The following is a 14072-nucleotide window of genomic DNA, read 5'->3' on the forward strand; positions in this document are numbered from 1 at the left end:
GATGAATCAGGGTTTGTACAAATGAATGTCAATCGGGAAGTTAGGGGTTTTTGACATGGAATAACCTGTTTCCCCTACCACGAAATATATATAACATTTTTGAATAAGTTTTTCTATTACATGTATATCACAAATGTAATGTTTCACTATAAACCTTGAAGAATGCTGAATCACACCGGAAACAGTTATGTCACACGCCGGAAACAGTTATATAACCCGACGGAAACAGTTATAACACCCTCTCGATCACTTTCACGTGTCTTTATGTTACGCCTTTGTAGCTCGGGTTCGAGATCTAATGACGTCGGTTGCTAAGCAAATAAACAACGGAGCGCAATTCTTAACGGCATGAAAGCATTTTTGGATTATTTGCCTAAAATTAAACAATTCTAGACGAATTTTTAATTTAAAAATGTTATATAACATATACCACATGACTTCTCGGGTGACTATACCAGAATGTTTGCCCCTCGGTGACAGGAAAGTTCTGGAGTGTTATGTCACACTCTGCCTTCGGCATGGGGTGACATATCACTCCAGGACTTTCCTGTCACCTTGGGGCAAACATTCTGGTAAAGTGTTTGAACAATACCATTAAATATATTGATAAGGCTTGTGTCCAAGTAGACAAGATACGGTTTATTTGTTAAAGTCATCTGCACTGCAGGAATTCCGAGTGTAACCGGGTACGTGTCCCACAGGCACTTGTTTCATATACGGGGTACCCCCTACTTATTCACCACTTGCTATAACTTGAATACCCCCAAATACAATATTACTTTGCACAATATTTCTACATATATATTCAATTTGATCAAATAGCTTCATTGACAGCATAGAAATTCATCTATTATTAAACAGTTTGTTACTAAAATGTTATTTTTATATTTCTTGAAAAGTTCATCAGTATTCAATTTGTAAATAATCTCGTCATTGGAAAATCTACCATCACCAATCCCTGACCAGGAATGTATTGTTTGCCCATTCACATTCACGGAAGCAATTCCAGTTGATGCCGTTATTGAAACAGTCTACCCTTCTCGCGATAGTATTCTTGAAATTTCTTTAACCAGATAACTCTTTCCGGTGCCGTTTTGTTCTAATATTAACAATGAATGGCCCTCTTTGGCCTTATCCAGAATCTCCTGTAAGTCATGACTTTCACTTTTGTGTTTCTTAACTTAGCAACCAATGAAATCACTTTATAACATTTAGACCTAATAACCGGAAGTAGATGTATCCCATCCGTAGTCTTAAAACGTGTCGAAGTAATTATCGATGAATAAATGAGCAGTTTACAACAAAGGGTCTTTATTAGAGACATCTGCAATGTTTTATGAGAAAAGAAAAAGATAATGTAGGTGTATGAATGATATGAAAAAAAGAGTTTGAAGCGGGGTTGCCTGAAATTGAGTTAGGTACCTTGTGGTAAAAATAAGTAGGGGGTACCCCGAATATGAAACAAGTGCCTGTGACGTGTCCACTTAAAAAATACAGACCACTCGGCTGGACACAGAAACGTTACAGAAATGTTGGTGGCAGCGATGGGAATTTTGCAGTGTGAGAAAATATTTTTGTGTATGTGTTTGTTTATCTTTGGTACAATAATAAAATTGTAGGAATAGTGTTTTGTTGTATATGGTGTCAACTGATCAGTTACATCGGGAATTGACGGTTCCCAACAAGAAATAAGAGAACTAAAGTCAAGTATTCGGCAGCATGAGAGTGTTATACACTAAACGCCAAGGCCTTAAGGATATGAGACCCGTGGTAGATTGCCAGTGGTCCACCGCCAGTTACTCCCAGGAGTCCTTTGGCTGACCACTTTCCTGATGTTTATCTAAATAGGCGGCCGTATACTAGGTGTCGTCCAAGGGTCGTTTCATGAGGAAATTGAGGCTAGAAATGATGAAACCGACAGAGAGGACATTGCAACTGGAGTAGATAGTGGTAATATTACAGACCGCGTTATCGAAGACCAGTTGTCCAAGGTAATGCAACTAGGAAAATGAGTAGAAGGGAAGTCAAAGCTGCAACCTACGACGGCAGTGAATTCGAATCGTGGCTGGATTATAAGACTCATTTTAACAAAGTCAGCAAACTTAATGAATGGACAGAAGAAAAGAAGGGCTTATTTCTCGTGACATCTCTTCGGGGTCAGGCTCAAGCAAGCCGTAGAAACTTGCCATGTGGACAATACTGATTATCATTACCTTGTACCCGTAGAATAACGCTTTGCGCCACATAAACAAACCAAGTTGTATAGAGTTCAGCTAAGGGAGACGCATAAAAGAGACCATACCTAAATTAGGACAGGCTGTCAAAGATTGGCAAATTTAGCCTATCCGAAAGCCGCATCTGAGGTAAGGGGAACCTTGGCCATGGAAGAATTTTAGATGGCTTGCCTGACTCGGACATGTGAATAAGGATTAAGCAGGCGAGTCCTAAGAATCTAAATGAAGCCATTAAACATGCAGTAGAATTAGAGGCATATATAAGGACAGAAGACAAGAGGGAGTACAGGAGTTATCAACACCAGTTGAGGGAGGAAGTAACTACTAATGACGAGACTTTTAAAATGAAAAAAAAAACTCGATGTCATCAATGGAAAATAATATGGCAGCCGTAAAAAATGAAACTGAAAAGCTCTGACAAGGCAGAGGCCAGTTGGACAGAAAGTCTTACAAAGAGTCTCCTCTATCAAGTAAAAGTATGGATATGATAGAATGTTATGGTTGTCATAAAAAGGGACATTATACATTTCCAGAAAAAAATCAAGAGAGACACTTCTGATAGCAAGACGACCTAGGGGGAAGCGATACCGGAAGGAAATAGTGATGGCAAACTAACTGGCAAGTTTGGCTCTTCCTCAAACAAAGCTGGAATGATCATTTATATAACGATAAACAGTGTTTAAGTGAAAATGTTTGAAGACACAGAGCCTACGGTTACGATGCTGTCAACAACTTTATTGGACCAAGTAAAAGACTAATGGGCATTTTAAATCCAAGAACATGGCAAGAAAGTTTATAATGCAGATGGTGATGAATTAAAGTTGGAAGAAAAAGTCAATATAGAGATGGAAATTAGAAGAATTCTATAAAGACATGGGCTTTGGTAGCTGATCTTCAGGCAGAGGGTATTGTGGGATTAGACATGATCAGACGTTTTGATATGATCATAGATGCGAATCGGCATGTTTTGTTATTTGAGGACGAAAGTATTCCTGTGATGGTTAAAGGTAAATTTGGATGCTTTAGAGTTGTAGCAGAAGAAACGGTCAGCATACCTCCCCGGAGTTAACTTATTATACCAGGGAAATTTTGTACTTTTGACTAAGAACAGCTACAAACACAGGGCATTGTAGAACCTAAAGAGAAAGAAGATGCCAATAGGCCATTGACTGCTAGAACTTTTATTCAAGAATAATATTGTGCCAGTTAGGTTGTTAAACGTAGAGTCTGAACCAAAGGTGGTGCACAAGAACACAGAGATTGGACAATTTCAGGAAACGAAACAGGTGACCTCAGATTATGCCAGTGAACCAGCAGAGCGGCCTGACATAAAAAAAAAAACTTGTATCGTAACTCTGCAAAGTATCTTACAAAGAAACAAGGTAAGGAAGTGAAATATTTTCTTAGAAGTACAAATCGTTGTTTGTCAAGAGTAATAATGATCTTGGGAAAACCAATTTAGTCTAACACACGATTGACACTGGAGATGCGAGACCTATAAAGCAACCTGTTTGCCGTTCTCCTGCACACTTCTCAGAAGAAATTGAAAGAAAAATTGATAAGACGCTAAATGCAATACTATAGAACCTTCGATAAGTCCACGGGCATCCCAATTTGTAATGGGGAAAAAGAAGGCTAATACTAACCGATTTGTGGTAGACAATAGACGTCTTAATGCTTGCACAGTTAAAGACGCCTATCCTTTGCCCAGGATTGATGAATCCTTAGAACCATTGTCTGGATACAGCTGGTTCTCCACCTTAGATATGTTTTCCGGGTATTGATCCAAATGACAAACATGAAACGACTTTCGCCACATGTAGGGTGTTGTTCACATGTAGGGGGTTGTTTGTTTGCTTTGTTGTGCACCAGCCACGTTCGAAAGATCAATGGAAATGGTATTGGCAGGATTACAATGAAATGTTTAGTTTACCTTGTTGATATTATCATCATTGGTAAAACATTGAAATGATGGCTAATTTATAGAGAGATTGTTTAACAGACTTAAATCAGCTGTGTTGCGATTAAAGGCCAACATATGCCATTTGTTCCAGAGATCTGTGAAGTTCTTCGGCCACATAATTTCTGAAGATGGAATAATGAAAGATCCTAATAAGATTAGAAGGCCAGTACCTACTAATGCAACCGGGATTAGATCTTTCCTTGGACTGAGTGGGTACTTTAGGAAGTTTATAAAGGACTTTGCTATGATTGCTAAGTGCCTACATAGGTTGACTGAAAAAGGGAAACCATTTGTCTGGAATCATGATTGCCAGTTTGCTTTTGACCTGTTGAAAAAAAGCTTATAACTAACCCAGTATTAGGACACCCCGACTTCACTAAAGATTTTACACTGGATACGGATGCGAGCAGAGAAACTAAGGGGATATGTTTTCTTAGGAATATGAAGGTCATGAGAAAGTTATTGCCTATGCCAGTTGTACCTTGTCCAAGAGTGAAAGACGTTATTGCATTAACAGGAAAGAGCTCCTTGCAGTTTTTCATTTTGTAAAAGTTTTCAGACATTTCCTTCAGGGACAAAGATTTCGTATTAGAACGGACAATAGTTCCCTAAAGTGGTTACTGAGATTCAAAAGATCAGAGGGCCAACTAGCAAGATGGCGAGAAGATATATTGATTGAAACCGCCCAGGAGCGCAACATCAAAATGCTGATAGCATAGGTAAAATGCCCTAAGAAGACGAATCAAGGTCTCTAAAGGATGTAAGAGCATACCCTGCGGGATGTGAGAAAAGTTTAATGAGAAAAAAATTCGACTGTTACAAAGAAAGCTCTTGTGGAATCTGGAATCTCCATGGAGGAATTGTCTACCAATATTCTAGGAGAGTTGTCTAATACTAAGAGAGGTATATTTGTACTTGCTGACTACTTTACCAAGTGGACCGAGAGCTTTGCCATGTCCGACAAACGGTTGCTCGGATATTGGTGGAGGAAGTCTTTGAGAAATTAAATCAAATACTTCATTCGGACCAGGGCAGGCAATATGAAAGTCTTTTGTTTCAAGAGCTCTGTGCTTTTACTATCTATTGAAAAGACTAGAACACCCCCTGTCACCCTTAAAGTGATGGAATGGTTGAATGGTATAATAAAACCATTGCAACCATGCTTAGTGCATACGTGAACGAGCATCAGACTAACTGGGAAGAATCTCTCCCATCTGATATGCAAGTCTATCGTTCTGCAGTACATGAGACAACAGCTACGCTATACACTCAACTTTTTCATGTTAGGTAGAGAGACATCTACACCCCTAGATCTCATGTACGAATTTCAAGGAGAGGTAAAAGTTACTCCTAGAAACCAGTGGGTTTGGGAATTACAGGTATGCTTAGAAGAAGCTCACAGGATAGCACGGGAAAATACTAAGCAAGCTATGTGTCGACCAAAGACATATCATGACCGGAAGCTTAGTCATGAAAATTTGCCCCTGGTGATAGTGTTCTTGTGTACTTTCCGGTTCGAAAATAGGTAGGTCAGAGAAATTGACCTCATATTGGCATGGTCCTTACAGAATCTTAGGCAAATGCTCTGATCTGACCTACAAGGTTAACTGTGGGCAAAGAGTAAGAGAACAAACTGTCCACGTAGATAGGATCAAAATACGACATCCCAAGTTACGGAGGGGGGAATCAAATTCTAGTGGAGTTGATGAATTAGGTGATCAAAGACATCTAGAAGATGAGAATAAAGTCTCTGATAAAAAGGATAACTTGGGGATACAAGTGTTCAGGTGGATAATATATGGTCAGAAAACAATGAATGAGACAATCAAAATGATATGTGATCGCATGAGCCCACGAAAAGGGAAAGACGTCCACCAAAATGGATTCAGAGTATATCGGAGATTAAACTGATGTTTTAGAAATATGCATATTTAGCTTCGAGTTATGTTATCTTTAAACAGATGAATATATTTTTTTTTAATTTGTCTTTCGTAGATTGCAATGCCAAAGATAAAGATAACTGTCAACACCGACAGGAAGTGTCCTTTCTGTCCTTACCGACTTATGAAAGATGAAGAATTGTCAAAGCAATCGGTGAATGCAGCAAGGAACTGTTGTTCTGCAATTTGTGATTTCAATTCCACCACGTCCAAAAATTTGAGAAGGCACCAAATAATAATAAATAATAAACCAATAAATAATAATAACCAAATGGGTCTAAGAGGGAAGATTGAGAAGAAAAAATTGCTGTAATTCAAGAAGAATTTCATTCAAAAGGATAGTCTTTTCAAATAAAAAGAAAAAAAAAATAGTAGCCTTGAATCGTTGTTGTTTTCATTCGGAACATATGACTTCACGGGGTGGATGATGTGATAAATCAAGGTTTGTACCAATGATTGCTAAAAGGGAAGTTAGGGTTTTTGACATGGAATTAACTATTTCCCCTATCATGAAATGGACGTATCTTATGCTATATAACTAGCGGTTGTTAGCAGAATCAGTCTGTTGTTGTTTCGCTGCAGCTGCGTAAAGTAGTGGCCGGGTAAGGGTGATAGAGTAGTAAGGACGCTGAATAAGCAGAATCGCAATGAACATAGAAGGCTACTATAGAGCTGGATAAGCCGTATTGTATGTGTAGTGTCAAATGGTCGACCACCGTAGCTTTGGCATTGGAAATAAAGGCTGAATAAGGCTGTACTCTTGTGTCAAAGTGTGCTGGAGACACCGGTTGATTAGAGACTTCTAGTCAAAACCCTTGGTCAGGCCAGTTGTCCGGGAGACATTGATTAAAGATTAGGGTAGGAAGTCCAGGGTATTTTTGTCTTTTAATTTTCTCCTAATTAGTTGTGCGAATCATAGTTAAATTTATTTATGTGTATTGATTTTGTTTTTACTTATTTTTTGATTATCATCATCATCATTTATTGTCTATGTAAGTGTACAGTAAAACTTGTATATAAGAATATAAGAAAATCTTGGTTATATGGAATTTATATCTTTTCCCAACCCTCATATCATAACCCATTCTTGTATGGATGTAAAGAATTTCATTGATTAATACCCCAGTACTACCTTATTAGCAAGTTTTTACTGCATATACATGTACGTACTTCATATGGTAATTCAAAAATGTATGCGAATGACCTCGTGCTACAATTTTACTAAACCCTCCTAAATCAAAACCAATTAAAACACAAGACAATTGTTTAAAATGTGGGTAGTTATAAAAAGAACATCTGATGAAATACATAGTTTCATGTTCAGGCTGAATTTATCTTGCATTAATTTATGTCTGTAAGTATCCACTTTCATCTATCTCTAATACATTAAATATCTTCTTTTTTTCAAAAATCAAAATAGACACATGTAAAATAGGTATTACTCTTTTTCTTATTTTCTAATATATACTCATTCACTACTCCACCGCATGGTATGTATGTTATATGGAACCTTTTAATACTGTTATTTATTCCCTGGTTTAATTTTCTGATATGAATTCAACATAGTGATTTATTTTTCGTGTATTTTGTTTTAGTATATCTTCCATCCATTGAATGACGATCTCCAAATGGAAAGACTGTAGAGATTTCCAAGGTGGCTTTCAGTAGGATGAGTACGGACAAACACCACATCACCTTGATTGACCTCTACCACCACGACTCCTGTTGTAGTTCTAACAGCTGTTGCGCCCTCGCCCGATGTGAACATGGCCCCAACAGCATTAGAGTTGACAAGGATCTGGGAATAAATATAGCCTCCCACATAACAGTAAAGGTTCCATGTAAACACATACACGCCATGCTGTGGAGCTGTGAATATTCCGGAATGTGGATTATAATGATTGTCAACATTTGTCACTATTCTGTCGAATTTAATTGTGTGGTCTTTTGATATATCTGTTTCTTGTGTAGACACATATGCAGAGAATGCTACACCGTCTGCAAATGGAGGCTTTGTTGTGTGGACACCTGAAAGATGATTTTAAATCTATAGTTATCTATCAACTATATTTTATCATGACGTACACAATGTAGGTCAAATGCAGCATTTAAAACTCTTGCGAGAATTTTCTATCATATGAGACACAATCAAATGTACTGGTGAAGAGTTTCATATTTTTATATTCTCCCTCACTATGTTCGTCCGAATATAAAACAATTATATTCTAAGTATGATAGTAATGAAAAGAACTCATATGTTAGGAATGGTACTCGCTATAACCTTTTATTTTGCATTGCCTTATATAATTATAATATTGATTCAGTCTATTATAAATAAATTTTTCATTTATCAATACATTCAGAACCGTAAAATACATAAAATATCAAATACATAATGTTTATCTCATTTTTAAATATACGTGTATATAGCGAGACTCGATAATCGAACATGAATGAGTGAGGATATATATAGTATGTGATCACGTGATAAGTATGGAATGCAACGAATTTAATTTTATAGACATTAAAGCTGAACACGACTCGTAAATAGGCATACGCCATTTACGATATTACTATCTAAGATATCAGCACCAAGGTATACTCTTCGCATTCGTTACACCTGATTGCTTTTTTGTCACGGGTATCGGCGTGGAATGGCGACCCGTGTTCGTGCTGGTTATCTTGCATTACTTTTGTTTACATTTTATTGCAGTTACGTATATTTGTGTTTGTTTGTAGACTGCACTGACCTGTGCAACTGTTGTAAATCTCTTTGATATCTTATTCTCCTGCATTAGAAGAAGCACAAAGTCATTTTCGGCGCTACTAAGTGCTGAATAGCATACGTCCGTCTACACCGGTGACAATTGATTACACGAAACAGTGACCAAGTGAGCGGCTCTATATATAGGGGCTCTCAGATATAGCGAAAGTCCTATCGAATATGGCGGACAGATTGTTTTTACGAAGCGTGTTCAGCTTTAACTTGCCACTCAGGGCCATTGAGCATTGAGGGTTATCATCGTGCCTACGCCTACCAAAGCACGTGGCCTACTTTTATAAGGTCATATTCGAAAGACCCTTGATTTTTTTCTTCTAATGTCAGTCGCTTTGCGAAGGAATACTCACTACCAATGTAAAACGTCTAATTAAGGTTTGAAGCTGCGCCGAGAAAGATAACCTTCGACCCCCGACCCCACTCCCCACCCCCGATCACGAAGCGAACACCCTACTACTAGGCTTTCGCTATTGGTGCATTTATATAGAGGCATGTATACTAATTTGTTTTGGAGAACCTGAAACGAATTTTTGTGTGTTATGAAACCTGAAACAGTTCTAAATAATTTTATTGTGGGGCGTATAATAATTGTAAAAAGCAGGGATGTCAATAAATAAAGAGTATGGATAGATCAACTAATCGGAAACGTTTACCTATACTATCAAACTAATATTTAAAAGCTCTAGTATACAATTCTCACCTGTCAAAAGACGTTTTTCTATAGATAGATCTTGTTTCTTGTTTATGGATGGATTTGTTTTTTGAAAACTAGGTTGGATGTTAATCTCTGTCCTTGAAAAATTCCGTTGTGCTTTCACAAATACTTCGCCCCTTGTCCTTGAACTTTCGAAAGGAACTTGAACCTTGTTATCTTTCGACAAGGTTGGTTTCGTCGACGTCTTTATATTTTTTTCAAAAATTGTGTTTATATGGTTTTTCTTTTCAGATACGTCACAATTATTAAATTCCATAGCTGTGATTTTTGCAATTAGTTCCCGATTTGTAGACTCTACTTCCGAGACTCTGGCCTTCATTTTATCCATTTGTATGTCAGAGTCATGTAGCATTTTCTCAAGATGTGCAATTCTTCGTTCCATTTTTTGCTTTTCTTTTCCGAGCTGCATTTCAAAAAAAATTTCTATTCCGCTTCCTACTTTGTCCTCTGCATCTTTCTTGTCTCCCATCCTCAACTTGAGGCTGTCCAGAAGATTTTCTATGTGATCAAGTCTTTCCTCGCATGTTTTCGCCGACGATGTTTTAACCAGAAAAATTAGGAATAGCACTCTAAATACCATTCCGAATCTATCTAAATCTGTTATCACAAGAAAGTGCTATATTTGTGAAATAATGATAGATAAAGGTATAATTCTGAATAGTGCATTTGTAATACAGTATAAGTCCTCTTTGTGTTAAAAAGTATTCAATAGAGACCCATAGTCATTTCTCAATCATTATAAATGACTATACGGATTTTCCTTTTCTACATGACAATATACACATGAAATTCATTTACTTCTACTGAATTGTCATTCACTGTCTATTGAGTATTAGATTGTAATGAAATTTTATGGATCTTTCTTAGTATAATGCTAGATTTATAGACAGTGACACCTCACACCAGATTTACTTACAAAGAAACTTCGAAAGATCTGGACGACAGAGAAGTTGCCATCATGCTAAGAGACTGATTGTAAAGTTGCCAAGGAAGGCAGATTTAATGGATTGCAGCAACTGGAGGAGCATTACATGTACATGTATGTTGTTATCTGTCATCAGCAAAGTTCTAGGTTCTGAACAAAAGTTCTAGTAAGTTCAATCATAGTAAATCACCTATAAAGGAAGGAGCCAGCAGGATTTAAGAGAGACAGATCCTGTTTTGATCGAATGTATTTACCTAAGAGAAATAGTGGAGCAGAGCAACGAATGGAACTTCGTTTTGAATGTCAACTTGACCTCACAAAGGCCTCATCGCCGTCATAAGGACGCTATATGTTGATTTCTCTGACCAGCTATAGAGATTTCCAATATGGGTGTTAGTAGGATGAGTGCGAACAAACAACACATCACCTTGATTGACCTCTACCACCACGACTCCTGTTGTACTTCTAATATTTGTTACGCCCTGGCCTATTGTGAGCATGGCAGCAACAACATTAGAATTAACGATAATCTGTGAATAAATGTAGCCACCCGAATGACAATAAAGGTTCCATGTAAACACATACACACCATGATGTGGAGCAGTGAATATTCCGGAATGTGGATTATAATGATTGCCAACATTTGTCACTATTCTGTCGAACTTAATTGTGTGGTCTTTTGATATATCTGTCTCTAATGTAGACACGTAGGCAGAAATGCCGAATCCGAATGGAGGGTTTGTTGTCTTGACCGATTTTTTTACATCTAATTTCGTCGGCCGACCAATTTTGTTTCCGTCGGGCCAAGTTATATTTTTTTCTGAGTCGATGGCCGATTCTTCCAATTAAAGCAGTCATTGAATAGCCCATCGCCCAACCTTCGATCATCATCCGACTATCGACAGACAGTTTGCTAAGTCGGTCGGTCAACATTTAGAAATTGGGTTTCCGTAAAAGTCGGCCGACGGTGAAAATCAAACTGCGGCTCAGCGAACGATAATCGAGGGACGTTTTGACAATTTATAAATATTTCAACTTTTAAAGGCATCGTTGTTCCTAGGAATTAATGTGACTACTCTGTGTCACTCGATACTAGTGTCGGTGTCGGCCAATCCTGTTTTTTTCAGCCGACGATACGAGAAAAATTTGGTCGCCCGACCTTCGGCTTAAATGTGACCTAGGCAGTAAAGGAATTACAAGACTTTATCTACCTGGGAAGCAACATCAGCGCTGAGATAGACGTTCTGCCCGCATATCAAAAGCCGGGGGGGGGGGGGGGGATTCGCATCTCGAGAAAGATGTGGAAACCATTAAAAGATAGCATCAACACCAAGTTAATGGTGTTCTAGAAGTCCTTCTGTATTATGCAGAATCATTGAAGCTGATTGAAGTAATCAATAGCATAGATGTCTTCCAGATTATAATGTCTTTGAAGGAATTGCGTATCTTTTAGCCAAGAACCATCACTAATGAAGAACTACTTGATAGGAGAACAAACATAAAACAAGAAGAGAGGAGATGGAGGTACATAGGCCATAGGCCATGAATTTCTTTGACTCTTCTCCAAATAGTTGAATTCCATTCTGATATAAATTTTAAACAATTTAAAAAAAATCTTTCACGTGTTTGAGAATTATGGCATTATCATCATCTTTGCCAACCATTATGATGCAGTGAAGACACTTAAACTCTGAAAGTCTTGAAGGCTTTTTTGGCTCAGGAACCATTTAAAACTTTTTTTCCCTTATCAGAGTAAATACATTCTTTATGTACAATTTAAGTAGTGAAATCAATTTTGAAAGCCAATAAACATTTCAACGAAAACACTGAAACCCCTTCTTACTAAATACATACATGTATTTACTAGTTAATAAATGACAGTGTGCTTGTTTAGCTAGTGATAGATACAATTTTCTGACACTGCAAAAAGTATTTAAGTGACATAAATTTAAAAAAAATACCATTATAATGACTTGTAGGACTGGCATTGATCGTTACACTGCAAATAAGGTTGAGTCATTCAACTAATTTTTTGGGGAAAGAAAATGGTTCGCTAGGAGTGTAGAAAGGGGATTGACAAAGTATATACTTGTATTTGTTGAAAAAGATACCTAAAGGGTCTTTCTGGGTCTGTTTATCAATTTAGGGTTCGTCACATCTTCATTCACATTTGGACGTTTTACTGACTCGAGTTAATAAATAGATTATACAAAACTATACAAAACAGCTTTTCCACCATCAACTCCCCCAATTTATTTAGCAATATTTAAAATCATCTGCAAATGGTGATAATGTCCCTCAACTCGTTCGGTACGCGATAGTATGTTTTGTTACCATTAATTATGCTACTGACAAATACTAGTAAGATGATGTCCAAAGTCAACAAATTTGCAAATGTATGATCATTAAAATTGTTTGCAAATATCACCTTTATTTCATTTTGCATTGAATTTTGCTTGACGTATGACATTGTTTAATACTTATTTTGACTATGGATTATTTTATTAATCTGTTCGATATAGTACGGACAAACACCACGTCACCTTGACTGACCTCTACCACCACGACTCCTGTTGTACTTCTAACGTTTGAAGCACCCTTGCCTTCTGAGAGCATGGTCCCAACAGCATTCGAGTTGACAATAATCTGAGAACATATATAGCCACCCCATTTACAATAAAGGTTCCATGTAAACACATACACAGCATGATGTGGAGCAGTGAATATTCCGGAATGTGGATTATAGTGATTGCCAACATTTGTCACTATTCTGTCGAACTTAATTGTGTGGTCTTTTGTTATATCGGTCTCGAATGTAGACACATAGGCAGAGAATGCTACACTGTGTGCGAATAGAGGCGTTGCTGTCTGGACATCTGAAAGGTGATGAAAAATGAAGTTTTCTGGAAACCTGGTGCTAAATGCAGCATTCAAAGCACACATCTATATGAATGCTATGAATGAACCTAAAAGGCTTAAAAGGGATCTTTACGCTCAGCGAAGATATATCACTCAAGTTGTGCTATGTAAAACTGAACCAGTTCTGATTGATTATTGTTGTTTTACGCTGAGTCAGCAATATACCAGTCATATTTCGGTGGTTCAAAATGCTGAAACAGTCACTCTATCACGAATTAGGTTGATAAGTCAGATGCAGTTCCTGAAGTTTGCGTCAAATGAAACATCCAAAAAATGTTCAAATTGTTTAAGTATAGTTTCGATGCGAAAAGTCAGGAACTCGCCGAAGTCTATGGACGGAGAAGGATGGATGGATAGACGGACAAATAGATTCCAGTATTTCTTGCAACAATTTAGTTGCAGAGAATATACTACATCGTGAAGGAAAAGTCAGAATGCCAATGCACAAAATATTATACTAAAGACAATCAAAGCCTGTGGATAGATCGCATGATTGTAAACGTTATTTGAAATCAAGATAAAACTAGAAGATCTGGTAGTACAGTTCTCACCTGTCAAAAGACGTTTCTCATTAGATGAATTATGTGTCTTCTTCAT

General features: G+C 37.4%; 1 protein-coding gene across 1 annotated transcript; it reads right to left on the minus strand.

Annotated features, from left to right (window-relative positions):
- Positions 1 to 7728: 7728 nt before the first annotated feature.
- On the minus strand, positions 7729 to 14072 carry LOC133204843 (complement C1q subcomponent subunit B-like). Its single transcript, XM_061340587.1, has 2 exons — positions 14027 to 14072; positions 7729 to 8165 (listed from the first exon to the last, which is right to left on the minus strand). The coding sequence occupies exons 1-2, from the start codon at positions 14070 to 14072 to the stop codon at positions 7729 to 7731; spliced, it is 483 nt and encodes a 160-aa protein (XP_061196571.1).

Source organism: Saccostrea echinata, unplaced genomic scaffold (assembly GCF_033153115.1).
Source record: "Saccostrea echinata isolate AGI-Se365-2 ecotype Australia unplaced genomic scaffold, CSIRO_AGI_Sech_v1 ptg000054l, whole genome shotgun sequence".
Taxonomy (NCBI): Eukaryota; Metazoa; Mollusca; class Bivalvia; order Ostreida; family Ostreidae; genus Saccostrea; species Saccostrea echinata.